At 47.7% G+C, this 27,959-nt stretch overlaps 1 protein-coding gene across 4 annotated transcripts in view; it reads right to left on the bottom strand.

Annotated features, from left to right (window-relative positions):
• Nucleotides 1–27,959, bottom strand: part of KIF3C (kinesin family member 3C) — a 56,907-nt gene that overhangs the window by 13,945 nt on the left and 15,003 nt on the right. For all 4 annotated transcript variants that reach the window (XR_009762456.1, XM_061625910.1, XM_061625909.1 and 1 more), the window contains exons 2-3: nt 804–905; nt 140–262 (exon numbers count right to left, since the gene is read on the bottom strand). Coding sequence is in view for 3 of the 4 variants with exons in the window: in XM_061625910.1 (XP_061481894.1) it covers nt 140–262; nt 804–905 (225 nt within the window). In the remaining variant the exon portion in view is untranslated. The remainder of the gene's footprint in view (nt 1–139; nt 263–803; nt 906–27,959) is intronic.

Raw genomic sequence — 27,959 nt, 5'->3', positions numbered from 1 at the left:
CACGGAAGGCAGTCCTTCTTCCTTCTTCGTGTTTCGTCTCTGACTAGTGCCTGATCCTTGGCCAGCAGGCTGCAGCTCCAGAGAGAAAGATCCCCTCCTGCTGGGCCCTCTCCCTCCCTGATCCTTGCAGACCTCTCACCTTCTTCAGCTTTTTGGTCTTGATCTCCACTTCCTGCTGCAAGGAGGTGAACGTCTCCCGCAGCTCCACCGTCTCCTCGTCCCGCAAGAGCACCTGCTGCTGCATCTCACGCTCTCGCCGTTTCTGTGGGGCAGGATCAAGCAAAACACCCCTGCGAGTCAGTGAGAGTCAGGAGCATTGCCAAGGGGTGGCTCAGGGGCCCAGAGCCCTGACTCTTTTGTGCTGGGACCTCCGTCTCCTGCCCCTTGCCCCCCCTTTTTCTTTTCTATGGGGCAGTACTGGTGGGACCCCAGCTACCACCTGCTGGCTTAATTTGCCCAGGGGCATCTAGTGACAGAAATCAACACATGCCAATTATATGCCCGTGATGGGCCTGCACACCGGGCCCTTAAGAGCCCAGCAACACCCCGAGTTGAGTGACAGAAGAGCTGCTGCCCACAGGAAGAGAGCCACGTGGGGACGTGGTTGAGGCATCGCCGAATGCAGGCCAGCAGCCACCCTCTGTGTCAAAGTCCCTGCGGAGCCCCTGAAGAAGGAAAGGGCTCCTTGTGTGTTAAATGGGATGGCAGCTGCCGAGGGCCATGTTCATCAGCCGGCTGAAGGGGGGAGGAGGAGGAGCAGTGAGGGGGGCAGGCAAGGTGTGGGGCTTGCTGCTGGTCTCTACCTGCTCTGCAATCTCCTGTCGCTTCAGCTCCAACATCTTCTGTTGCTCGTTTGTGTGGTCCATGATGTTCCTCCCGCCAATCAACAGCTTGCTCTCCATCGCCTGGAGAGAGGAAGAAGGCAAACTATGGTAGCTATGGTTTATTCTCAATCATCCCAGAGTGCAGGACACGGAATAATGGGCTCAAGTTGCAAGAAGCCAGATTTCAACTGGACATCAGGAAAAACTTCCTAACGATTAGAGCCATACGACAATGGGACCAATGACCCAGAGAGGTAGTGGGCTCTCCGACACTGGAGGCCTTCAAGAGGCAGCTGGACAGCTATCTGTCAGGAATGCTTTGATTTTGATTCCTGCATTGGGCAGGGGGTTGGACTTGATGGCCTTATAGGCCCCTTCCAACTCTACTATTCTATGATTCTATTAAACTATGACTTAGCATTATCTGCGGCAGCTTAATTATGGTTTGTTTACTGCCAAAAAACCCACAATCTGAAGCCATGGTTTGTCATTGGCTTACAAACTTTGGGTTGTTTTACCCACAGCTTTCTGCAATGTATGGACCTAGCACCCTTCTTTAACCATGTTTTTGTTGATCACCTACCCCAACCCTCACCAGGCTACAAAGGCACAAGACAAGAGCAGCTGGGAATCAAACTAAACTTTGGAGAAACAAGCCATGGCTTCTTTGATGGTTGGTGGGAAGGCTCCTGGTTAACTCATGGCTTCTTAAACAAAACATGGCTCAGTGTTATGTGGAAACCAGGCATGTATTGGTTTGAGCAGTTGAGCAGCCCTTAACATGCTTGAACTGCTGTTTTCTTTGAGGATTCAGGTGAAAAAGATTTATTTCCTCAGTGACTTCATTCATCTGAAGCAGAGCTTGGCAAAGTTACTTTTTTGAACTACAACTCCCATCAGCCCAATCCAGTGGCCATGCTGGCTGGGGCTGATGGGAGTTGTAGTTCAAAAAAGTAACTTTTCCAAGCTCTGACTTAGCACGTGATAGATGCCACAGCCATTGTTCAAAGGGTAGGATCTGGTTTGGATAACGAGCACTGGCTGTTCAGTCCATGAGAGTCCTTCACATGGACCAGTCCTTCAGAGGTACCAGGCTCCTTCAGGTGAACCAGGGCCTCCTCTCCAACACGGTAGCTACAGAGCGTGCAAAGCCTCCTGTGCATATACTGCCTTCAAGATGAGCAAGAAAGGCAGGTTACAGGTTCACAAACCTATGCATGGTGTGGAGAAAGTGGACAGGGAGAAGTTTTCCTCCCTCTCTCCTGACACTAGAACTCGTGGACTTCCAATGAAGTGGAATGTTGGAAGATTCAGGACAGACAAAAGGAAGTACTTCTTTACTCAGCGCATAGTTAAGCTATGGAACTCTCTCCCACAGGAGGCAGTGATGGCCACCGCTTTGGATGGCTTTAAAAGAGGATTAGACAGATTCATGGAGGATTAAGGCTATCACTGTCTATGTTCTACCTTCACAATCGGAAGCAGCATGCCTTTGAATGTCAGTTGCTGGGAATCACAAGCAGGGAGACTGCTCTTGCACTCAGGTCCTGCTTGGAGGCTTCCCATAGGCATCTATTTGTCCGCTGTGAGAACAGGATCCTGGACGAGATGGGCCACTGGCCTGATCCAACAGCCAGGCTTCTCCCAGTCCTAGCTGCCACATCCCATGGTAGTCACCTGTAAACTGATATTATCTGCACAGTTTTGGGCAGACCAGCTCTTTAGACACTTTTGCAGTTGCTCAAAAAGCCATCCTTGCAGCATCATGCAAAGAGCTGAGGATCCACAATGAGTTCTACATGGGGTGTGTGTGCTGTTTTCACACGGCACCCAGGGGAAGCAGCTCTGCCACAAAAGGCTATAAGCAGACGCCCCCCTGGATCAGCTTGATCCCCAGAGCACGACGGCTGCAAAGGCAGACTTGGCAAGATCTGAATCCTCATGGGAAGGAGAGTTAAAGACAAATAAAGGAGCAAGGCAACGAGCCCCACTGCATCCCCCCTCCTCCAGGCCTCTTCCTTTTCACAGGAACATTTCTGAAGCTGTAAGCGAACCTTCAACATCCTAGTGTCTTTCAGATGTTTTGGACTACAACTCCCATCAGCCCCAGCCAGCAAAACATCTGGAGGGCACCAGGTTGGCAAAGGCTGTTATATGGTTTCCTCTGGGGTCAAATAAATAGTAGCTTTGAGGGAGGTGATTTTAGGCAGGAAGAAGGCATAGTAGGAAAGGAGTGAACACTCTCCCTGCTGTGCCACAGTCCAAATTCTGATCAGAGACTCTCAGGGCTGTGATTTTTTGAAAAAGAAAGTTCTAAAAAATGGAAATGCAATGAGGGAGGTATCCAGTGCTAATCCTACTCAGAGTAGACCCACTCTTAATACGCATGACTAACTTAGGTTCTTTAATTTCATGGGTCATTTCTGAGTAGGACTTAGGTGACTACAACCCCATCTTGTGTTTTGCTGCACAGGCCATGAAATGCTTGGAATGTGATCCAAGATGGTGAAGTGGCCACTTTGGGCAGACTGATCTGACTCTTTCGGCCACCATGCCCTAGGAAGCCTCACTGAAATGAACGGGATCTGCTCAGAAGGGTCATTCTGTTGGTCAGGCTGGGACACGCACACACCCTTTGTAAGAGCATCATGGACAAGATCACTTTTGGCAACCAAGCTTATCAGAGTCTGACTGAGTTTCTTTTCAGTTTCAGTTTTGGAGAGTACTCTCATTTTCCAGTTCTCTGAAAGTTTTAATATTGGATGAGTCAAACTGGAATATTCCCAGAATGTCTAACATGGACCAATATGGTGCAGCCGCTGGACCTAGATCTGGGAGAAGACCCAGTTTAATTCCAGTTTAGTCACGGGCTCACTGCCTGCCTGTAAAAAGAAAAAAGAAAGTGCCTGGCCTTATGAGGCTGTTAGGATGGCAAAGCAAACAAGGATTTGATGCTGATCCCAACACAAGAAATGGGACAGGAAATTGTGACAATTAGTAACACAAAAAACCCTCTTTCAACCACCTGTGCAGTGACCCCTGGCAAAAAGGCACTCAGATACAAGAAGCAACACAATAAGGCAAAGAGCCGGGTTGTAAGCAGAGTTAGCAACAGAACCAGCTGTTTAAGGAGGTTCCTTTGAGGTTTTCATGGCGACCCTTCGACTGGCACCTGTCAAGAATGCTGGGATTTCCTGTCTATGGGGAACGGCAGCTAGTGGGGAAGATCTCATGGGGCAACCTCTAAATCTCAGGCTTCAAGAAAGCCTTTCTCCACACCTAGTTTCAGGGCTGTGAGAAATAATCCCCCACCCCAGCTGTGCCCTTGGAATGCCCACCTGGTTTACAGACCTCTGGTGCTGTGGGCAGTGTCCGACTGTGCGCCTGTTCCCAAGCCTTGGTGTTCACATCCTGCACTGTGCTGGCCCATGGCCAGGACCACTTCCGCCTGTCCGCATGCACAGCTGTTGGGTTCCACAGCTGCCGCCACCATCTGCTGGACAGCTGCACTCCCAGCTTGCAAGCCAAGTCCCCTTCCGGTGTGACTTGCATAGAGCAGCCCCTTCTTCCAACCCCACCCCTACCTCACAACACAGGCAGAACCTTTTACCTGGAAGACAGGCAGGCTGTTTTAAAGCCAAGCCAAATGCAGTTGATCAGGGACTCAGGTTTTGCACATAGGGAGAAACCTACTCTCAAGGGCGCCCCGCCTCCCCCAGACTTTTCTACCATGAAATAGCCCTCTATTTTGCACAAACATTTTGCACAAGATTTGTTCCTGTTATGCTATGCTTCAAATTAGAAAAATAAAAGGTGCAAGCTATACAATGTTCATGCAAGACACTTGCTCTGCTTGAAATGCTGCTTTTTGCTGAACGTGATGGGAAGAAGAGTAGCTTGCAGAATTTGGAAAGTGGCCTGGAGACCTTTGGGTAACAAGGGGCTAATAAATCTAACAAACAATAGCAGCAGCAGCAATAATAATGATGGTTGCAAGCAGTCATTTGCGAGATATACGTGGAGAGGAATCTGGCTGGAGTGATGAGGGCACATAAACTGGCTGCTGTTTGCATGTCTTCAAATGCTCTCTCCATCCATGAGGGGCGAAAACTTGTCTTGTTCAGAAACAAAAGCTCAGGTTCTGAAGCAGGGCAGATCAAGGATATCAGGATTCCATGGGCAGAGAACTAGAGAAGATGCGGGTCGCAGAAAGCCACATGGCTCTAACTGTTGGGATCAGGTGTGCAATTTTGGAGCAGGGCACAGAGGGCAGGCATTCTGCCTCAGCTGCTGCAGAACCCAAGAGAGTGGGTGCCTGAGAGGGAGCGCCTGAGCAGAGTTCTCTTGTGCCAGCCCTCCGGAACTTATTGTTGGTGCCCGGATCCTTTCCATCTCAACAGGGCTTGTGCATAATGACGTCTGGCTAGTTTATGCCCCTGGTGTTGATTAGTGTCTATGGGGGGAGCTGCCGGGTTAATTGTTTGCTTCAGGTGCCAAATATCTTGACCCAAAATCTTTTGGCATTCTGAAAACTTAGAACTGCAGGCACCTTGTGGGTTCCTGACCATTTTTCATTTCATTTCATTTCATTTTTAATTTGTATACCGCCTTTCTCCATCACTGCACTCAAGGTGGTTTACAACCATAGAAATGACAAAAATACACAGAAGTAATCATACTATCATCCTATAATACTACAAAATATAAAGTAATACAAAATAAGCTTAAACAACAAATGTTACAAAAATACACAATATTACTTATACAAGTGTTGCACCAATACAGGTTACTATTAGCTAAACCCCATATCAGTCCCTTCTGCTTCTAACATACACACCCGCTCAGGCTCCTGACTCTCACCCAGGACTCCATCCATCCATCCTGGCTCTCACCCAGGACCCAGACACAGCTCATCCCCAGAATCTCGCAACAAAGAAGGGACCTGGGAACTGCTTACATCATCATAAAAACAACTTAAAGCTTGTTTTTATGAATAAATACTAAGGTAGATGGCAATTCATATAAAATATCAAAGTAATGAGCAAAATATACAATAAAATGTAAAATACCATACAAACAATACAACGTCCACCGGATTCCACTCCAGGATTTCCTCAGTTGGGGGAACTGGCGCAAGGAAAGGCAACTCAATGCGCCCGGCTGGTGATGCAACAGGACAAGTCTCCCTTGCTTGCTCATTGTCAGGGCCAGAGATGGGAGTTGCGCCTCTCACTTCCCTCTCAAGACACCCCCTCCTCCCTTCCTCTCTCACAGGAGGCACTTGTCAACCCTCACAACATCTCATGAGCCTTGGACAGCAAACGTGTGCTCTCCCAGGGCACCAGCAAGGCTGCACCCTTGCCGAGAAGAAGCTAGGCTGTCTCTGGGACCCTTTCCAATGCTTATCGGGGTTGGCAAAGCTTGTGACCCCGCAGATGCCACCACCTTGGCTTTTGTCCAAGGGACCTGCTCCCCACGCAGATGTCTGCTGGGGGCTGTGACTGAGCGGGTGGGTAAGCAATGGCTAAATTCGGAAGCACCATGCCTCTGAATACTGCGCCCGTACCCTGCTTGTGGGCTTCCTATGGTTGGCCACTGTGGAAAACAGGATGCTGGAGTCAAGTGGGGCTCCTTTGGCCTGACCCAGCTTCAAGGCCCCGATGAGCTGTGCTTGGCCACCATTCCCTCCACGGCACGTCCACATGGACAGGTGTTTGGGATCCCCTCCCACAGCAGTGTAAGGAGGGTGCAGGCCTTTCAGCCCAGGATTACCTTGTGCAGAGCGCTAGAGTTAGATCAGCCTCCCCAAGCCTGGAGCCCTCCAGACATTTTGGACTGTGGCTGGTGGGAGTTGTAGTCAAAAACATCTGGAGGTTGAGGGAGGTAGGGCTAAATTAAAATTTTCAGGGTTCAAATCCTGCAGGAAACAGAACACACACCATGCAATGCGGGCTGGCCAGGAGAGAAAGGCGAGGAGGGGGCATTTACATCTCTGACTCTCTTCCCATAAAGCTACAAATGGGGGAGGGGGCTCTAAAGGGCTAGCCCAATCCAAACAGCAGATAATTGGGGGGGTATGGCTCTGAGCATTCCTCAGGGGGAACACAGCTATCGCCAGCCCCACCCCAGAACCCCGGGGCCGAAGGACACAGAGCGCTGTGGCCAGTGTTTGCCTCATCTGCCATGGCTACCTCAGTGGCAGCCCCCTTCCCTTAAGCAGGAAGAGGGGCAGGGAGGGAGGAGGGCAGGAGAGAAGTGGGGCTCTGCAAGCATGGAGGAAAATGGGGGAGGGCCCAAGTAGCTCAATGGCAGAGCCCCTGCTCTGCATGATCAAGCCCCCCCTCCCCCCTGTGCAACCCCCAGCAGCACAGGGCAGAAGAGAGGCATGAGAAGAGATGTGGCAGCCAGAGAGTGTGAGAGCAGAAGGCTGACGCCTGTGGAGGGTTTTCATACCTACCCATCCAGCTGGTAGGAGGGGGGAGGTAGGAAGGGGGAGCTGGAAGCAAGCTGGGAGGCTGGGCTGCCTCAAGAGCTGACCCTGAATAAGAAGGGGGCATTTCCCCTCCTTCTCTCCTCACTCCAGTGTGTTCAGAGTCTCCTCCTCCTATTTCTCTCCAGATGCAAAAGAGATTTCCCTTTTGGGAATAAAACTCTCCTCCCAGCTTAAAGCAGAGTCGTTGGAGGAGTCTCCATCTGCAGGGAGCGCCGTGGGGTGCCTGAGTCCCCCCCCCCCGTGCAAGGGAAAGCAAAACTCTCCTGACTAACTGGAGATCACAGAAGCCTCTGCCAGAGGATGTTTTGGAATTGCTGGGCAGCCCAGCCACACCCCTGATCCCAGGCTGCCGCCCCTGCCAGCCACCCCAGACCAGCAAGCGGTTTCCTGAGAAGCCCCCACTGACTCTCCCTCTCCTCCTCCTCCTCCTCCTCCTCGCAGAATCGCCTCCCAGCAAAGGAAGCTGACTTCCCTCACTTTCCAAATGCTGTCCCCACAACATAATTTGGAAATGCCTGCAGGATAACGCTGAATGCAAGGCTGCTCCTCTGCAGGCCAGGCCTCGTTCTCCTGTGGAACTCCTTCCCACATGACACAACAGAGGAGATCCACTCAGGAGAGATAAGTCAGATGCAGGTCACAAACTCATAAAACAATGCAGAGATGCACTGCTCGTCCCTCTACTGGGTCTGTGGAGCAAGGAGCCGGCTCTGTCCATGCTCCCCAGCTGGACTTCCCACAAGGGAGCTCTTGGCCCCCAAATCCCACTTCAGTGGCTGGAGAGCCACACAGCTGTGCTGAGGGCGGCCAAGGGGAAGCCTGGCTCCAAGGAGAATAGCTGTGGGGTGGAAGGTGTGCAAGGTGGGGATGGGGGTGGGGGTCTCCGCACAGACCAAAAGTGTTCTTAGAGTAGTGAAGCATTGCTGGGGGCAGGGGGGAACCCTTGTCCGAATGACCTCCTCCTCTATCATTCCAACTTCTGGTTCACCACGATGCCTTTGAGCACAAAGAGCGCTTGGCTGTCTTCGCCGTCTCTCCCTCATTCATCATCCTCTCTCATTTAGGCCTCTGTCTGGCTGCTGTGGGTACAGGAGGGCCCCCTTTGGCCTGATATCTTTGGACATTACAAACATGCCTTTGCAGAGGAGAAACTGAGGCAGAGAGAGACCAGCCTGCCCTACCCGCATCTGATGCTTCATTTTTTGCATGATGCTCAGCCTCCTTTTCCTTTTTTCTTCTGGCCTGCCATTTCCCCTTTAAAAAGGGGTTGGGGAAAACCTTCTCATGCCCACCAGGCAGCGCACTGGGGCTCCTCCAGCAAGCCCTCAACGCGATGAGCTGGGAGTTAAAAATAGGGGGCCCCATGCACAAGGTGGAGCGGATCCGTCTGTGTGGACATAAAAGACTGTGAGGTGGGCAATAGTGGGGCTGCCACTCTCACGAACTGCTGGCCAGAAAACTGGGCTGGATTACAAGTGATGAGCCCAAAAAGAGCATGGCAGCCCTTTGGGGAGATGCCACCAAAGGCGGCTTTAAAATGAAGCTTCCGAAGGCGGCATCAACCATCCGGACGGCCACATGCAGCATCTGCCGTTCGCTGATCACCTGCTGAAGGCTGCAGGAGGCAAGAGCAAAGGAAGTCCTTCCTAGGAGAAAGGACAAGTCACAAGAGGCGGGGGGCGGGGAGGGAAAGTGGGACAGTGTTTCACAATTGTGCCTTCCCTGGGAATCCTTCACCATAGACCCGGAAGTGGGGAAACTGCCTATGGTGATTTCACGAGGCATCTGTATGTGCATAAAGAAAACTCCACAGCCAACACGATTGACATCTTCCATTGCTCTGATGCCTGGCGCCCTGTAGCAGACTCTCCCTGGCTTCCCGTTTCCTTCCACATCCAGAAGAACCCCTTGTCCTTCATTTTGAGGCTATCGACCCTGGCTTTCAACCCTTGTTTCTCCTGGCTTCCAGTGGCCAGAAACCCTGATGGCTGCGTTCTCCTTCCACGGCCAGAGGTACGCCTGAGAATACCCCTTGCTGGAAAGCACAGGAGGGAAGGGCACGGCTCTGGCGCTCAGGTCCTGCTTGGACATGGGCTTCCCATGATGGGCATCCGGTTGGCCATGGTGAGAGCAGGGTGCTGGGCTGGGTGGGCCACAGGCCTGATAAAGCAGCAAGGCTATTATTTATGTATTTATTAAATTTATATCTCGCCCTTCCTCAAAGGAGCCCAGGGCGGCTTATGTTCTTATGTCCTCCAACTCAAAGAGATTCCTCCGTGGCTCTCTCTCTCTCTCATTTTGGAAGAGCTACAGCTCAGGGGCAGCTCACCTGCTTGGCGTGCAGAAAGCCCCATGTTCAATCCCCGTCAACATCTCCGAGCAGGGCTGGGAGACACCCCTCTCTGAAACTCTGGAGAGCCATTGCTGCCAGTCAGGGTAGACAATACTGAGCTCGATGGACCAAAGCGTCAAGGCCCCAGCTGACAAAGCGTCAAGGCTCCAGCTGACAAAGCGTCAAGGCAGCAGGGCGAGTTAGGCAGCAGGGTGAGGAGGCCAGGGCCCCCCACTCTGCCCATCTGTTCCCTAACCTCAACTAAACCGCAGTCTCCAACCCATTGACGTAATAAACCTTAAACAAAACTATGCAGGTAAGAAGCCAGCAGGGGTGTGGGGGCTTTCCAGTGTTTTGCACCGCCTGCAGCATGTACCACTATCTGCCTGTTGGACATAAGTCATGGGTGTGCTCTCGGTGCAATGAGCTCCTGGCTCTCCGGGAATGACTTCATTTCCTTAAGGCCAAGGTGGCTGACCTGGAAAAGCTGAGAGATGCAGAAAGGTGTGTGAAGGAGGCCTTCAGGGACGTTATAGCTGTGTCCCACTCCAAGGATGACAGCTCTTCTGCTATCATGGAGAACGATGGTCTCGGGGAAGGAGAGCATCCAGCTGAGGAAGAGGGAAACGATCCCTTAGAAGGGACCCATTCCTTGGGGGATGAGCAGCTATCCTCTCGTGCCGAGGATATATCTCCAGGGGCTGGAGGGATCCTTGTAGTGGGTGATTCGATCATTAGGAACATAGACTGTGGGGTGTGTGATGGGCGTGTAGACCGCAAGGTGTTTTGCCTGCCTGGTGCGAAGGTTGCGGATATCGCCCGTCGTTTAGATAGTTTGGTAGACAGTGCTGGGGAGGAGTCAGTGGTCGTGGTGCACGTTGGCACCAATGACATGGGGAAATGCAGCCGTGAGGTCCTGGAAGCAAAATTTAGGTTGCTAGGTAGGATGCTGAAAGCCAGGACCTCCAAGGCGGCTTTCTCTGAAATGCTACTGGTTCCACGCGCAGGACCAGCCAGACAGGCCCAGCTTTGCAGTCTCAATGCGTGGATGAGACGATGGCGTCGGATGGAAGGGTTTGGATTTGTTAGGCACTGGGGAACATTTTGGGACAAGCCGGGCCTGTACAAAAGGGATGGGCTCCACTTGAACCAGAATGGAACCAGACTGCTGGCACTTAAAATTAAAAAGGTGGCAGAGCAGCTTTTAAACTGACTGAGGGGGGAAACCCGACAGGAGCTGAGGAGGGTCCGGTTCGGAATAAACCTCCCCCCTGGGATAAAAACCAAAGAAATGATGAAATTTTAAAAGGGGTAGGCCTAGAAGTAGGCATTGTGAGAGCAGGGGCACAGGATATAAATTCAGAAGAGCAAAATTACCACAGGCCTAACCACAAGTGCCAAAGACACTTGAAGAGAGACACTGCTTACAAGTGCCTGTACGCTAATGCTAGGAGCCTCTGAACCAAGATGGGAGAACTGGAGTGCTTGGTCTTAGAGAAGAGCATTGATATAGTGAGCATAACGGAGACCTGGTGGAATGGAGAAAACCAGTGGGATACGGTTATCCCTGGATATAAACTATATCGGAAGGACAGGGAAGGACGTATTGGTGGCGGAGTCGCTCTATACGTGAAAGAAGGCATTGAATCCAGCAAGCTCGAAACCCCAAAAGAGGCGGACTCCTCCACAGAATTGTTGTGGGTGGTGATACCATGCCCCAGGAGGGACTTAATACTGGGAACGATCTATCGTCCCCCTGATCAAAATGCTCAGGGAGACCTGGAGATGAGATATGAAATTGAGGAAGCATCCAAACTAGGAAATGTGGTAGTAATGGGTGACTTCAACTACCCGGACATAGACTGGCCGCATATGTGTTCCAGTCATGACAAAGAAGCAAAATTTCTAGATATTCTAAATGACTATGCCCTAGACCAGTTGGTCATGGAACCGACCAGAGGGACGGCAACCCGGGACTTAATCCTCAGTGGGGACCGGGACCTGGTGCGAGATGTAAGTGTTGTTGAACCGATTGGGAGCAGTGACCACAGTGCTATTAAATTAAACATACATGTAACTGGCCAATTGCCAAGAAAATCCAACACGGTCACATTTGACTTCAAAAGAGGAAACTTCACAAAAATGAGGGGATTGGTAAAAAGAAAGCTGAAAAACAAAGTCCAGAGGGTCACATCACTCGAAAATGCTTGGAAGTTGTTTAAAAACACTATATTAGAAGCTCAACTGGAGTGCATCAGAAAAGGTACCCGCAGGGCCAAGAAGATGCCAGCATGGTTAACGAGCAAAGTCAAGGAAGCTCTTAGAGGCAAAAAGTCTTCCTTCAGAAAATGGAAGTCTTGTCCAAATGAAGAAAATAAAAAGGAACACAAACTCTGGCAAAAGAAATGCAAGAAGACAATAAGGGATGCTAAAAAAGAATTTGAGGAGCACATTGCTAAGAACATAAAAACCAACAACAAAAAATTCTATAAATACATTCAAAGCAGGAGACCATCTAGGGAGGCGATTGGACCCTTGGATGATAAGGGAGACAAAGGTGTACTAAAGAACGATAAGGAGATTGAAGAGAAGCTAAATGAATTATTTGCATCTGTCTTCACAGTGGAAGATATAGGGCAGATCCCTGAACATGAACTAACATTTGCAGGAAGGGATTCTGAGGAACTGAGACAAATAGTGGTAACGAGAGAGGAAGTTCTAAGCTTAATGGACAATATAAAAACTGACAAATCACTGGGCCCAGATGGCATCCACCCGAGAGTTCTCAAAGAACTCAGATGTGTAATTGCTGATCTGCTAACTAAAATATGTAACTTGTCCCTCGGGTCCTCCTCTGTGCCTGAGGACTGGAAAGTGGCCAATGTAACGCCAATCTTCAAAAAGGGATCCAGAGGGGATCCCGGAAATTACAGGCCAGTTAGCTTAACTTCTGTCCCTGGAAAACTGGTAGAAAGTCTTATTAAAGCTAGATTAACTAAGCACATAGAAGAACAAGCCTTGCTGAAGCAGAGCCAGCATGGCTTCTGCAAGGGAAAGTCCTGTCTCAGTAACCTATTAGAATTCTTTGAGAGTGTCAACAAGCATATAGATAGAGGTAATCCAGTGGACATAGTGTATTTAGACTTTCAAAAAGCTTTTGACAAGGTACCTCACCAAAGACTTCTGAGGAAGCTTAGCAGTGATGGAATAAGAGGAGAGGTCCTCTTGTGGATAAGGAATTGGTTAAGAAGCAGAAAGCAGAGAGTAGGAATAAACGGACAGTTCTCCCAATGGAGGGCTGTAGAAAGTGGAGTCCCTCAAGGATCGGTATTGGGACCTGTACTTTTCAACTTGTTCATTAATGACCTAGAATTAGGAGTGAGCAGTGAAGTGGCCAAGTTTGCTGACGACACTAAATTGTTCAGGGTTGTTAAAACAAAAAGGGATTGCGAAGAGCTCCAAAAAGACCTCTCCAAACTGAGTGAATGGGCGGAAAAATGGCAAATGCAATTCAATATAAACAAGTGTAAAATTATGCATATTGGAGCAAAAGATCTTAATTTCACATATACGCTCATGGGGTCTGAACTGCCGGTGACCGACCAGGAGAGAGACCTCGGGGTTGTAGTGGACAGCACGATGAAAATGTCGACCCAGTGTGCGGCAGCTGTGAAAAAGGCAAATTCCATGCTAGCGATAATTAGGAAAGGTATTGAAAATAAAACAGCCGATATCATAATGCCGTTGTATAAATCTATGGTGCGGCCGCATTTGGAATACTGTGTACAGTTCTGGTCGCCTCATCTCAAAAAGGATATTCTAGAGTTGGAAAAGGTTCAGAAGAGGGCAACCAGAATGATCAAGGGGATGGAACGACTCCCTTACGAGGAAAGGTTGCAGCATTTCGGGCTTTTTAGTTTAGAGAAAAGGCGGGTCAGAGGAGACATGATAGAAGTGTATAAAATTATGCATGGCATTGAGAAAGTGGATAGAGAAAAGTTCTTCTCCCTCTCTCATAATACTAGAACTCTTGGTCATTCAAAGAAGCTGAATGTTGGAAGATTCAGGACAGGCAAAAGGAAGTACTTCTTTACTCAGCGCATGGTTAAACTATGGAATTTGCTCCCACAAGATGCAGTAATGGCCACCAGCTTGGATGGCTTTAAAAGAAGATTAGACAAATTCATGGAGGACAGGGCTATCAATGGCTACTAGCCGTGATGGCTGTGCTCTGCCACCCTAGTCAGAGGCAGCATGCTTCTGAAAGCCAGTTGCCGGAAGCCTCAGGAGGGGAGAGTGTTCTTGCACTCGGGTCCTACTTGTGGGCTTCCCCCAGGCACCTGGTTGGCCACTGTGAGAACAGGATGCTGGACTAGATGGGCCACAGGCCTGATCCAGCAGGCTCTTCTTATGTTGGCCGTTAACTCGGTCAGATAGGCGACTCAGAAATAAAATTTTATTATTATGATGATTATGTTCTTATGTTCTTAATGCCCTGACTCAGTGTAAGACAGCTTCCTGGGTTCCCACTGTCACGAGCCCTGAGGAGAAGTGGCAAGACTGGCCTGAGGAGGCGGCCCGTGTGGGGAATGAGGACACTGAGGTGGGGCCCAGTGATCTGCCCGTTGACAGCCCCTCCCCCGCAGCATCAGCTGACACAGGCGAGGGGGCTGTGCCCTTCCCCCCAGCACACCGCCCATCGCGGCCAACCTGTTGCCAAGCCAGCCTCCTGCGGCAAACCCACCCTCCACCCAGGAGGGTTGGAGGGGCATCTAGCAGAGTCGCCTGCACCTCCATGGGTATGTCAGCGGTAGCACAGGCCTGAACAGACCAAACCTGTTAGGCAGCCCAGCCGTAGGAGTGCCCGCTTGCTTGCCCAGTCCCGAGTGGACAGAACATCCTTCCCTTCGCAAAAATAGCCGTGCTCGCCCCGTCCTTTATTAAGGGGATTCGAGGGGCGTGTCAAGCGTTGCGATGACAACTTCGCTTGCGCAGCCATGCTGCCATGTGCCTTGCATTATACGTTTATTGATTTATTAGATTAATTAGGCACTTGTTACTCAAAGGTCTCCAAGTGACGTACAAAACCCAGGAGAGGAAAAACCTCAAGGTACCTTTCCCAAGGGCAATTTTGAAAATCTTGACAATAACTTCTTTCGGGATATTCAGGCAAAGCTCAGGCAGAAATGCGTTGGGCTTGAATAAATACCTAAATAGTTCAATAATAACACACACACACACCCCATACATCCACAGAGAGCTTTGGCAGCACGCTAATACAAACAGCATCATCTTAGTCCATCAAATGCCTGGGGAAAAAATAAGACTTTACCTGGCACCAAAAAGATGCCAGTGAAGGCTCCCGACTGACCTCACTGTGGAGCGTATTCCACAGACGGGGCCACAACTGAAAAGGCCCCCCTCTCCCTTGTCACTACCCTCCGAGCCTCTCTCAGAAGGCGGACTTGGAGAAGAGCCTCAAAAGAAGATCTAAAGGTTTGGGTAGGTTCAAATCAGGAGAGGCATTCAAAAAGATATTGGGGCCTTGAGCAAAGAGCTTTATGGGTCAAAGCCAGCACTTTAAATTGGGCTTGTAAGTGTACAGGCAGCCAATGTAACAGAACTGGTTTGACATGCTCTGTTCGCCTTGAACCTGTCAACCATTGGGCAGCTGTGTTGAAAGGGAAGCCTTCTTCATGAGTGGTCTTACTACCGTCTCTTTCACGTACCCTCGACCCATTCCTTCTTAGAGAGAAGCATTAACTACCTTCCTGGCCCATCCAGCCAGACTTTATCAGCCATGAAGGGCAAGAGCTCAAGACACAAATGGTTGCATGGACCTGACCAAGTACTTTGTCTACGTCTTCAGGCAGTAGCAACTGAAACTCATCCAACGACATGGATGATCTCCAGACACCTCATCCGGATCAGCAACATCAACAATGTAGTATAAATCCCGGCAGATGGAAGCAATTTTATCCTCAAAATGCTTAGCAAGCATATCACAACAGTGATTTTAGACCTTGCAATCTGTATCCTGACCTACGTTCAGGTTGTGCGCTAACCGGTGAATTAAAGCCCTTGGCAAGAACCAAGGTGAGAGATCGGTGTCCATTTCTGTTGGGGGAAACCAGGACGCCTATGCTGCTGTGAACTCTGCTAACCAAAGGCCTTCACTGCTGCCCACCCCAATTTCCCTTGCTGCCTCCTACATTGAAACTGCCTCTCTTTACCTTCCAAGCTCCCAAACCTACATTAAATTGGATAAACTTATAAGCCATGCTTTTAAAAACAGGACAAAAAGGCCTGGGGAGAAGAGAAGATGGATGACTCCATCGCTGAGAAGCACAGCAAAGGCAGAAGAACCGGTTTGGCTCTGCATAGGGGAAAAAGGGCAGACTCTCCTCTTTTGAATGCCCCTGTATACTCTCCGTCCATCCATCTATCAGAATTCTACCCTGTCGTATCGCTGATGGCCTTAAGATGACTCACAATACCAAAATGAAAAAAAATAAACATAAAACTAGAAACAGCAGCAGGAAAAGCTATCCACAGCAAAAGGCAACGAAACTGGTCTCAGACAAGATACAAAACCGTTAAAACAGGGGTGGAAAGGGCTGTAGCTCATGGGCGGGGCTGCGGCTTTGCATGCAGGATGTTCCAGGTTCAGTTCCTGACAGCATCTCCAGGCAGGGCTCAGAATGTCTCCCCCCTAAAACCCTGGAGAGCCATCATTGATCAGTGCAGACAGTACTAAGCTAGATGTACCAATGGTCTAACTCACACATGCCCCCCCCCAAGCAATGCATTTATTCAGGATTCATCCTGATGCACAAAGCTTATGCAGACTTTAGATTATATCTGGTCTTTATTGAGTATTCATTCTGATTTGTTTTTAGGGGTGGTCATACGACAATGAGCATTCATCCTGATTTGTTTGTGGGGTGTTTACACATCTTCCCATTAGCCATTTGTTCATCCCACACATCAATAAATTTCCCTGTCACTTTCCAAACTGCAGAAAGTCCAGATTTTTTGTATTAAGTGGATTGGCTGCTCTACGGCAGCAGACCCTTTAATCTGCTTTAAATGTGCAAGCATAAAGCCCCTCTAGGATGCACACCTTAACGTGGTGAGGGAGTCTGAGGGTTGAAGAAGCTGAGAGCAATGCCGTCAGGAGTCTAGACCAAGAGGCTCTCCAAGGCAGAATGGTCAAAGCTGAGACACCAGACTAAGATGCATCCAAACTCAGAGGAAGGCAATGGTAAACCACCTCTGAATACCTCTGACCACGAAAACCCCATGAACAGAGTATCCAAAATGCAACACGAGACAGTGCTGGAAGATGAGACCCCCAGGTCAGAAGACAATCACCAAGCTACTGGGGAAGAACAAAGGACAAGTACGAGTAGCGCTGTGACTAATGACGCAGCTGGGTCAAAGCCGAAAGGAAGCCCAGAGGCTGATGCGCACAGATGCAAAAGGAGAGTCTGGAGTTGTATGACGCACACAAGAGGAACATGGAATCATACTTTGGACACATAATGAGAAGACATGATTCACTAGAGAAGACAATAACGCTTGGAAAAACAGAAGGGAGTAGAAGAAGAGGAAGACCAAACAAGAGACGTATTGATTCCATAAAGGAAGCCACAGTCCTGAACTTACAAGATCTGAACAGGGTGGTTCACGACAGATGCTCTTGGAGGTCGCTGATTCATAGGGTCGCCATAAGTCATAGTCGACTTGAAGGCACATAACAACAACAAAAAGTTCCAGTATGCACTGGAGTCCCTCTTTCAACATATTCACTCTATGGAGGCACCCTTGCTGTAAGGCCGCTTCCTGTGTTCTGATGTGAGGATTCTGTGGCCCTCGGGATGTTGCTGGGCTCCAACTCCCAGCAGTCCCAGCAGCCAGCATGGGCAATGGTCAGCGATGATGAGACTTGTAGTCCAGCAACAACTGAAGAGGCAAAGGTTCCCCTCCCTTGCATTAAAGTGCAGGAAAGCAAGGTGGGCTTTTGCTGGCCTTTAAAAGATTATCAAGGCAGTGCCAGGTGTGTATGGAGTGAGCTCCACCGTGGGGGCTTCACCAAGAACAGGCCCTCTTTCAATGGGCACCCCTCCAGTCTCCAAAGTTGGGGGCTCTTGGAGAGGAGCCTCTGGGGCAGATCTGGACAGGCGGGCAGGTGTATCTGGGGGAGGTGATCCCCACATAAACTTCTGTTCCTGGCTCTTCAGAGAGAAACTGCATCTAAGTGTTTATACGCTAATGCTAGAAGCCAAGATGGGAGAACTGGAGCGCTTGGTCTCAGAGGAGAGCACGGATATTGTGGGCCTAAAGGAAATCTGGCAGAAGGGAGAGAAGCAGTGTTGTCTCTGGACAGAAAGCCAAAGGCAGGAAAGGCAGGAAAGGGCATACCAGAAATGGTGCCGCTCTGCATGTCAAGGAGGATATAAGAGTCCAGCAAGCTAGAAATGCCAAAAGGGGCAGACTCCTCCACAGAACTGTTGTGGGTGGCGATACCAGTCCCCAAGAGTAATTTTGTCCTGGCCTACCCCATTAGAATCTGACTTGGAATCACTGACGGGCTTTTCCCCATTAAGTTTAATGTAAATCTGAACACAAGAGCAGTTCGTAGATCATCTGACGGGCAACACGGGTCTCTGAGGCATTACAAGAGATTACTAGGCATGGCTACTCAAGCAAAGATGTTGTTGCAGCAACTTGACATGCCCCCTGAGACAACTTAAGTGGCTCGGGGCGGGTGCACTGCTTGCTCAGGACTTGTCTCCCGGATCACGACTTGGCAAGCAAGCGGGCACTCCGCACATGGGTGGGGGCACAACCTCAGCTTTTTCCTTGGAGAAGAGAGAGGAGACACACCAGCCAGTTCTACCCTAGTCTCCTCCTCCAATGTCACCGGACTGTTCCTCGCCCCCTGGAGACGGTGCCAGGGGCTGCTCAGGAGGACGGGCGGAACAACAAGACTTGCTGAAACAGAACCAGCAGGGCTTCTGGAAGGGTACGTCCTGTTTCACTAACCTATGAGAGTTCTCTGAGTGTCAACAAGCTTATAGGCAGAGCAGAGGTGACACAACTGACACTGTGTGCCTGGACTTTTCAAAGGCTTTTAACAAAGTACCTCACTGAAGACTCCCGAATGTTCTTCCAGCAGAGACTCTGCAGGCATTCTCACTTTTGACTTTTAGGTGTCTCCTATTTAATTATTTATTCTTTGATTTATATCCCGCCCTTCCTCCCAGCAGGAGCCCAGGGCAGCAAACAGAAACGCTAAAAACACTTTAAAACTTCATAAAAACAGACCTTAAAATACATTAAAACAAAACAACATTAACCACATTTTTAAAAAAGCTTTAAAAAATCATTTAAAAAAGGGTTAAAAACATATTATTAAATAATAATAATAATAATAATAATAATAATAATTAATTTGTTTGTCGCCTATCTGGCAATTCGCCACTCTAGGCGACATACATTAAAAGAGATAAAATACAATAACAGATGGAATCACATTAATCACAATAGGTAAAATACTGGACAGTCATCAATACATATAAAAGCAATTATAACAACAACATACGATAAATGACAGAATCATGGTGATTTACCCAATGACCTCAAAGGCTTGCTGGAATAGCCACGTCTTCAGGGCCTTGCGGAATACCTCTAGGGAAGGGGCATGTCGAAGATCATATGGGAGGGAGTTCCAGAGAGTGGGGGCCACCACAGAAAAGGCCTTCTCCCTAGTACCCACCAACCTAGCTGTTTTGGTTGGAGGGATTGAGAGAAGGCCTTGTGTGGCTGATATTATTAAAAAAAACACATATTAACAAGCAATTCCAACACAGACTCAGACTGGGATAGGTCTCAACTTAAAAGGCTTGTTGAAAGAGGAAAGTCTTCAAAAGGTGTCAAAAAGATAGCTTTTTGAAGACCTTTTGGTGCCGACAAGCCTATGCAGTTGTTAAAGAGCTCTTTTGAGTAGCCAGTCATTTGGCTTCTAAATGTTTTTATGTTGCTGTACACCTCCCTGATATTTTGCAAGATGGCGGTATATACTTTTATAAATAAATAAAATAAATATAAATAAATACATTAAGAATATTAGGAAGCAGAGAGTAAGTGCACTTCCATATGATCCATATTTTCTGGAAGGGGTTCAAGCCCATATCGGGAAATTTAAGTTTGCACAATTAAAGTGCTTTAAAAGCACCCTGCCATCTCTCCCTCCCCTCCCCATGCTAACGTTTGAGAAATTATGAATTTGTATGAATAGACTGACAATTGTTTGTCTTGGATTTACATATGGAGGTGACCTCCCTGTATCTTGTTTGCTTTTAGCCTGTAAATGATTCGCAATGTTGTAATCTATTTTTTTAACATAATAAAGTTTATTAAAACAACAACAAAAAATTAAGTACTGTGTTGTCCAAGCACAACAGCTCCACTTTAAGAAAGAAGCTGAACTTTTTTGCAGTTTGAAAAGTGAATGCAATGGAAAGGGTGAGATGAACAGATGGTTAACAAAAAACCCTGCGAACAGATGAGGATGAATGCTCATTGTTGTATGACTGCCCTGCAGACAGATTATGCTGAATACTCAGTAAAAGCCAGATTATACAGACATGAGTGTGGCTATATACTAACTATAGCCAGCATGGATTTTTCACATTCTGCAATGTTAAATTGAAAATACCACCCCCATGACATTCTGAAGCTTCCCATAAGCTCATTTTAAAACAGAGCCTTACAAAATTTATAGTCCTGAACTCAGAAATGCTTGCTTAACAACCCTCTACATTTTCATGGTGATACACAAAACAGTCAGAGAGAATCGAGAGTTCAAAGTGTAAAAAGAGAGAGAAAAAATAGACCCCTTTTGGACTTTTTTCTGTCAGAGTTCTCATAATTTGTTGAAATTAATTAAAAATCAGCCATGTTCACAGAGTACCTGTAATCCTATTACTGACTTTGCTCCATACTCTGACCGTCATCTTTTGCAGTTTAAAAGTTTAAAAAATGCCTGGCTGATTTTTAATAGTGAGAAGTGATGTAGCAAAAGCAATTAAGAGCTATAACGCAAGGTCTGAGCGAGTTAATGAGATTTAATGGGATACCTATTAACATAAACATCATCCAAGTCTACACTCCAAAGGCAAATGCAGAAGAAGAGAAATTGGAGAGATTTTACACAGAAGTACAGGAAGAAATTGATCACACACCAAAACAAGATGGGAAACCACACGTGCCTGTAGAATAAAAAGATACTGTTCACAATGTTTTCCTTTTGGAAAGGAAAGGGGCTTTCTCTCTGCCCACCCACCCAATCTCCTCCCTTCACTCCCCTCACCCTTCCTTCCCCCTCTTCCCCCCCGCCCCTCCCCCAGGTCAGTTTCACCTATCCTAAGCATGATTGCACAGGAGTAAATCCCACTAAGAACAGAAGAGCCTGCTGGATCAGGCCAGTGGCCCATCTAGTCCAGCATCCTGTTCTCACAGTGGCCAACCAGGTGCCTGGGGGAAGCCCGCAAGCAGGACCCGAGTGCAAGAACACTCTCCCCTCCTGAGGCTTCCGGCAACTGGTTTTCAGAAGCATGCTGCCTCTGACTAGGGTGGCAGAGCACAGCCATTATGGCTAGTAGCCATTGATAGCCCTGTCCTCCATGAGAAAGCATGCAAATGATCAAAGCTTGGAAAAGTTACTTTTTTTGAACTACAACTCCCATCAGCCCAATCCAGTGGCCATGCTGGCTGGGGTTGATGGGAGTTGTAGTTTAAAAAAAGTAACTTTTCTAAGGTCTGCAAATGATCAGACCTGCCCTCCCCTCCTCTGCCCTCCTCTCCCCTCCCTCTTGTCCCTTCCCTCCCCCTTCCTTCACTCTTCCCCTTCCCCTCCCCCATCCCCTCCTTTTCCCCCTCTGCCTCCTCCTCCCCCACGGTCAGTTTTACCTCTCCTAAGCATGATTGCACAAGAGAAAATCCCATTGGACTCAATAAGCATGCAAATGATCAGACCTGCCCTCCCCTTCTCCCTCCCATCACCTCCCTTTTGTCCCTTCCCTCCCGCTTCCTTCCCCCCTCCTTCCTTCCCCCCTTCCAAACCCCTCCTTTTGCTCCCCTGTCCCCCCTTCCTCCTTCCCTGTACTCTCCCCTCCCCCTTCCCCAGGTCAGTTTTACCTATCCTAAGCATGATTGCAGGGGAGTAAATCCCACTGGACTCAAACATGCAAATGATCAAACCTCCCCTCCCACTCCTGCCTGCTCCCATCCCCCTCCTTCCCCCCATCCCCTGTCGTCAGTTTCACCTATTCTAAGCAGGACTGCAGGGGAGTAAATCCCACTGGACTCAATAAGCATGCAAATGATCAATCCATTCTCAGCAAACTTGAACAGGATCCTATTTCTTACCTCCCGGATTAAAAAGCAGTGAAATTCACTAATAGGCAAAAAAACCCTTGCAGTTTAAGAACATACCTGTAGCCAACAGATATTTCTATTAAACTTTAAAAAGCAAGGAAATTAGACAGCTATAGTGAGCTTTTGTTAGTGTTGCAAAATGTTGCTGTACTTCACATAAATCCAGACTAGACAGAGGTGCTCCTGGTCAGTCGAAGGGCAGAGCAGGGAATAGGGATTCAGCCTGTGCTGGATGGGGTTACACTCCCCCTGAAGACACAGGTTCGCAGTTTGGGTGTGCTCCTGGACTCAGCTCTGAACTTGGAGGCCCAGGTCTCGGCCGTGGCCAGGAGTGCCTTTGCCCATTCAAGATTAGTGCGCCAGCTGCGCCCGTTCCTGGAGACGCCTGATTTGACTACAGTGATGCATGCCTTAGTTACATCCCGTTTAGACTACTGTAACGCGCTCTACGTGGGGCTGCCTTTGAAGACTGTTCAGAAACTTAAACTAGTACAAAGAGCTGCAGCCAGAGTGCTAACCGGGGCTGGTTACAGGGACCATACAACCCCCTTGTTACAACAGCTCCACTGGCTGCCAGTTTGTTTCCGGTCACAATTCAAAGTGCTGGTTTTGACCTTTAAAGCCCTGTACGGCCCAGGTCCAGGCTATCTGTCAGACCGTATCTCCCTATACAAGCCTGCCCGGGCCCTGAGATCTTCAGGAGAGGCCCTTCTCTCAGTCCCAACACCCTCACAAGTGCGATTGGTGGGGACGCGAGATAGGGCCTTCTCAGTGGCTGCTCCTAGGTACTGGAACTCCCTTCCTAGGGAGGCACGAATGGCCCCCTCCTTGCCATCCTTCCGTCGGGAAGTAAATACTTTTTTATTCCGACAGGCTTTTGGGGTAGATGGTGTTTAGGATTGGGCTTTACAAGGCTTGTTTTATTGTTTTATATTATTATTTGTATTATTTTAAATTGTTTTTAGATTTTTAAGTGCCTTTAAGGTTTTAAGGTTGTGCATAGTTTAATTGTATTTTAATTGTATGTTTTTTATGTTTTTAACTACATGTAGTTCTGTTTGTAAGCTGCCCTGGGTTCCAGTTTGGAAAAAAGGCGGGGTAAAAATAAAGTTTCAATCAATCAATCAATCAATCAATTTTCACACAAACAGCAACAAAAGAAAATGATTTCCTATAGGAAACTTCACTAAAATTGCAAAGTAAATCAAACATATTTAAAGTGACTGTCTGAACTATAACACTGTTTTAATATTGATGCTTCCTTCCTGCTAAAACAAGATCAGCACAGCACGTCTTCTTTCTATTATTTGTGCTGGTTGCAGGTGTTGCCACCACTCACCATATGCTCAGAGGCACATGTTACCAAATTCTTCCAAGCTACACAGGAAGTGGACTGGACTGTGAAAGACCAACCCAAATGGTGTTTGCATTTTGACAAATTTGTAGGGTAGTACAATATCTCAGACAGGTGGTGCATTCACTATAGCTGCCCAATTTCCTTGCTTTTTAAAGTTTGATAGAAATATCTGTTGGCTACAGGTACATTCTTAAACCGCAAGGTTTTTTGCCTGTTAGTGACTATAAGCTAAACTCCATGCAAGGTTTGAGCTAGCAAATCAGAATGAATGCTCATTACAGAGGTCACCTGGAGGAGCCCCGTTTCATTAGGTGACTCCAAGTTCTTGCATTAATGGGATGGGAAAATATTTCTCCTTCAGAAAAGGAGTGTGTGGAGACATGCTGACAATTTTCAAATAAAAGGATGACGGAAAGATGAGGTAGTGGGTAATTGCTGTTCATCCTCTCTTCTGGCAAAAAGATACGCATCACCAAGTTCAAATTGCAGCAGGGTAGATTTAGGTAATCCATTAGGACAAACTTCCCGTCAAACAGATGCACAAACCAGTTAAGCCAAGCCCTTGGAGGTGAGCCAATTTCTGTCTTTTGTAATCAATGGAATTATATCTACTTCACTGCAACTCAGCTCATCAACAAAATAAGCTTTTTGTGGAAATTGCCCACCTTGGATGAAAAGCTGTTTGGGCGGTTCTTACGAGGAAGACAGACACTTCCAGATATCATCAGTCAAGGCAGGGAGCTGACCAGGAGTCTGAGCAGTCTCTGGACACAGCAGGGACACCACTGCTGGGTGATAAATTCCATGGGTGTGTGGGATGCTACCGATCTATTTGCTTGCTTGCTTATTTAAAAATCGCTTCATTTAAAAAAAAATTTTTAACTCAAAGTGCTTCACAATAAAATTAGTAAAATTGAAACAAATAACAACACAGACTAACAAAGGACATATTCAAAGGCAGCCTGAAAACTAACATCAGGTATCTGGCAGCAACAATAAAGTCAATCAGTGGATTAAAGAAACAGGAAACCCAAAGCAAAGCACAACAGAATCTGCAAAGCCAATGGCCTCCATCAGAGACTTGCCTATGTCCATGACAGTGTAAAGAAGGGTCCATGAAGGATTCCCAGGAGAGAGTGTTCTGCAGTTTTGGGGCCACTTCTAAAAAGTCGCTACCACTTACACCAATTGCCAGACTCAGAACAGAGCTTTAGAGAATGGCAATGGGGGAGTCAATTATGTGTTTGGTTGTTGTTTATCTCTGATGTATTTTAAATCTTATATTAGATGCTTTTTAAAACTGTAGTCGCTTTGAGACAAATCTTTTTGTAGTAAGCGACAAATAAACAACAATATACAGGAGGTGGAGGCCCTTTGTGTCTCCAGCCTGCACGTCTCCAGTCCTGTGTGAGGAATGGGTACAGAACATTGGTAATTTCAAATCTGCCCTTCACTTGGGTGTGGAGTGATTTTAGCAAGTTCCTTCCAGCTTGGTGATGCCGTGTCTCCCAGCATGAAGGAGAATGAATGAAATATGCCTGTTTTGTTGTGTTAACAAAGGATTCACACCCAGAAAAGAGGACACAAAATGAAAACATCCATCCCACAGAGTCTTGGGGTAGGGGGACTTCCAAATAATCCTTGAAACACTAATAAAATGTATCATTTCTGTAAAAGCTGGAGATCAAATTTTCCTAGTTAGATGCCATCAATGTGTGCATTTTGGGTGTGGGCACAGCATCTCTCTGGCAAATACACAACAGTTTCAGCATTCACAATATGCTGCCTCAGCTGCAAGGATCTAGTTCTTTGGCAAGTCAGTTCCTTCCTGTTCGCCCAGGAGGTGCAGCAGATTGGTAAAGTTCAATGTTAGGCAGAAATTCAGTACATGCCAGCAACCCCCTTGGAGAAAAGAGGTGCCTACAGACCATAGCAGGATAACGTGTGATTCTCTGCCCATTAAGCAACTTCACTCCATCCCGGAGGGTGTAGAGCCGGCCCAGAGTGGAATCTGTCAATTAATTCAATAGCAAGGGACTTTTAACCGTTTACACTGCGGTATCCGTAACCACCTTGGAGGGTGTTCGTCTCTAGCCCCTGACCATGCGGTTAAGAGTCCAGGGCTACCATGACTGAAGGGGGGCTGCCGGATGACTTTGAGGCATTTGCCATCCCCAGCACCTTTCTGTTTAGAAAGGAAGCCCATTTGTGCTGGAGAGGAGGAGGGAGGGAGCCAAGAGGGTTCTCTACGGGTCAGCAGCGACAACTCGCTTGCCTGTGGCACTGGTGAGAGGGAGAGGCCGGCACAGAGGGCCGACTGGTTCCTCCCCAGAATGGAGACATCTTCCCCTGCTCCAGACCAGGGGGCCACTGGTGACCCACATACCCTGCCTATATTATATTATATAGGTCACCACAAGCAGCCAAAGGCTTCCATTGGCATTGCTCTGTAGCGCTCTCTCTCTCACTCACTCTCTCTCTCTCTCTCACACACACACACACAGAGAGAGAAAAAGGCTTCTCTGTGCACTGTAGTCTTTGTCCCTTTTTAACTCTAGGTTTTCTCTCTGTGTGTATGGCTTGAAAGGGTTGCTGCCTGCGCCTTTTCATTGCCTGCGCTCTGATTATATTACAGATAGCTCTGGGGAGGCCCCTGCAGCAGCAGCCTGACGAAAGAGTAAAACTGGAAACCGTCACCACATGCCATCATAAATATACCTCTGCCAATTCCAAATGCACATTTATGCACACTGCCTTGAGAGGAAACATACACTCACACAGATAGGGCATAACCCTGCACATAACCATCTTCTCTGTATGAGGCACTCACTTCTTGAAGCCCATGCAAATTCATCTACAAGAATATACACCTGGTTCCGTAATAACCATCAGTTTTGAAGCAGGCAATAAAAGGGTGAAGAAACAGACACACACTTTTTTCTCTCCTTGGCAGTACAATACAGAAGTGAAAGAATGTCCGGGCATTGCCCATCTGCACAAAATCATCATGTGCACAATTGGAACAAAAGTACAACTGCTGCTGTTTAATTGGAATGCGCTGGAATTGTGTGTGTGTGCATCTCTCTGTTCCTGTGAACAGGCATGACCTTAGGGCTGGTGCAGATGTGGATTTGGGGGAGTAAATGGGAGCGGCTTCTACTTAGCATCAACCAGTCAGTATCAATGCTCCTCCAGCATTAGTCTGATAACTGAACAAATGCATTTGTAGGATGGGATATTTGTAGGACAGAATATGGAGAAATCCATTGGTTCCCAATCAGAAAGGGTGTGAGACAGGGGTGGATTTTATCACCCTATTTCTGTATGATATGCTCTGCATATCGATTAAACAAATAGGGTGATATTTGTTTAATCTGTACGCAGAACATATCATACGGAAAGCGGGATTGGACCAAACTGAAGGAGGTGTGAAAATTGGAGGGAGAAATATCCATAATTTAAGATATGCAGACGATACCATACTACTAGCAGAAACAAGTAATGATTTGAAACAAATGCTGATGAAAATGAAAGAGGAAAGCACAAAAGCAGGACTACAGCTGAACGTCAAGAAGACTAAAGTAATGACAACAGAAGATTTATGTAACTTTAAAGTTGACAATGAGGACATTGAACTTGTCAAGGATTATCAGTACCTCGGCACAGTCATTAACCAAAAGGGAGACAAAAATCAAGAAATCAAAAGGCTAGGACTGGGAAGGGCAGCTAGGAGGGAACTAGAAAAGGTCCTCAAATGCAAAGATATATCACTGAACACCAAAGTTAGGATCATTCAGACCATGGTATTTCCGATCTCTATGTATGGATGTGAAAGTTGCACAGTGACAAAAGCGGATAAGAGAAAAATCAACTCATTTGAAATGTGGTATTGGAGGAGAGCTTTGCGCATACCATGGACTGCAAAAAAGACAAATAATTGGGTGTTAGAACAAGTTAAACCAGAACTATCACTAGAAGCTACAATGATGAAACTGAGGTTACCATACTTTGGACACATCATGAGAAGACATGATCCACTAGAAAAGACAATAATGCTGGGAAAAACAGAAAGGAGTAGAAAAAGAGGAAGGCCAAACAAGAGACACATAACAACAACAGGATGGATGGGAGCCTTACTGCAGTGGATACAGACGTGCTTCTTTCTTCCTTTCTTTCTAAAATTATCTTGGATTGGAAGGAGTAGAACAATCCTTCAAGGAGGGTGGTTTTTTTTTTTAAAAAAGGATTTTTTTAAAAGGATTTTAAAAACTTAAAAAGCAAACTCAGGCAAAGTTTTCCCCCAGCCTTCTCTAGAGATGATGCCAGGGACGTTTCTGCATGCAATGCGCGAGCTCCACCTGCTAAACTCCAGGCCCCTCCCCCCTCCGAGAGGCAGCTCATGGGATTCAGCAGTCCTAGTTCAGCATCCCCGCCTAGGAGGTTCGTTGCAGATCCTGGGCTATAAAAACAGCCAAATGTCTTGGAGGTTTTTGAAACACACTTCTCACT

This window comes from Rhineura floridana, chromosome 4 (genome assembly GCF_030035675.1).
Source record: "Rhineura floridana isolate rRhiFlo1 chromosome 4, rRhiFlo1.hap2, whole genome shotgun sequence".
Classification (NCBI taxonomy): domain Eukaryota; kingdom Metazoa; phylum Chordata; class Lepidosauria; order Squamata; family Rhineuridae; genus Rhineura; species Rhineura floridana.
Note: the sequence above shows the minus strand (reverse complement) of the source record. Positions and strands in the feature narration are given on the sequence as shown.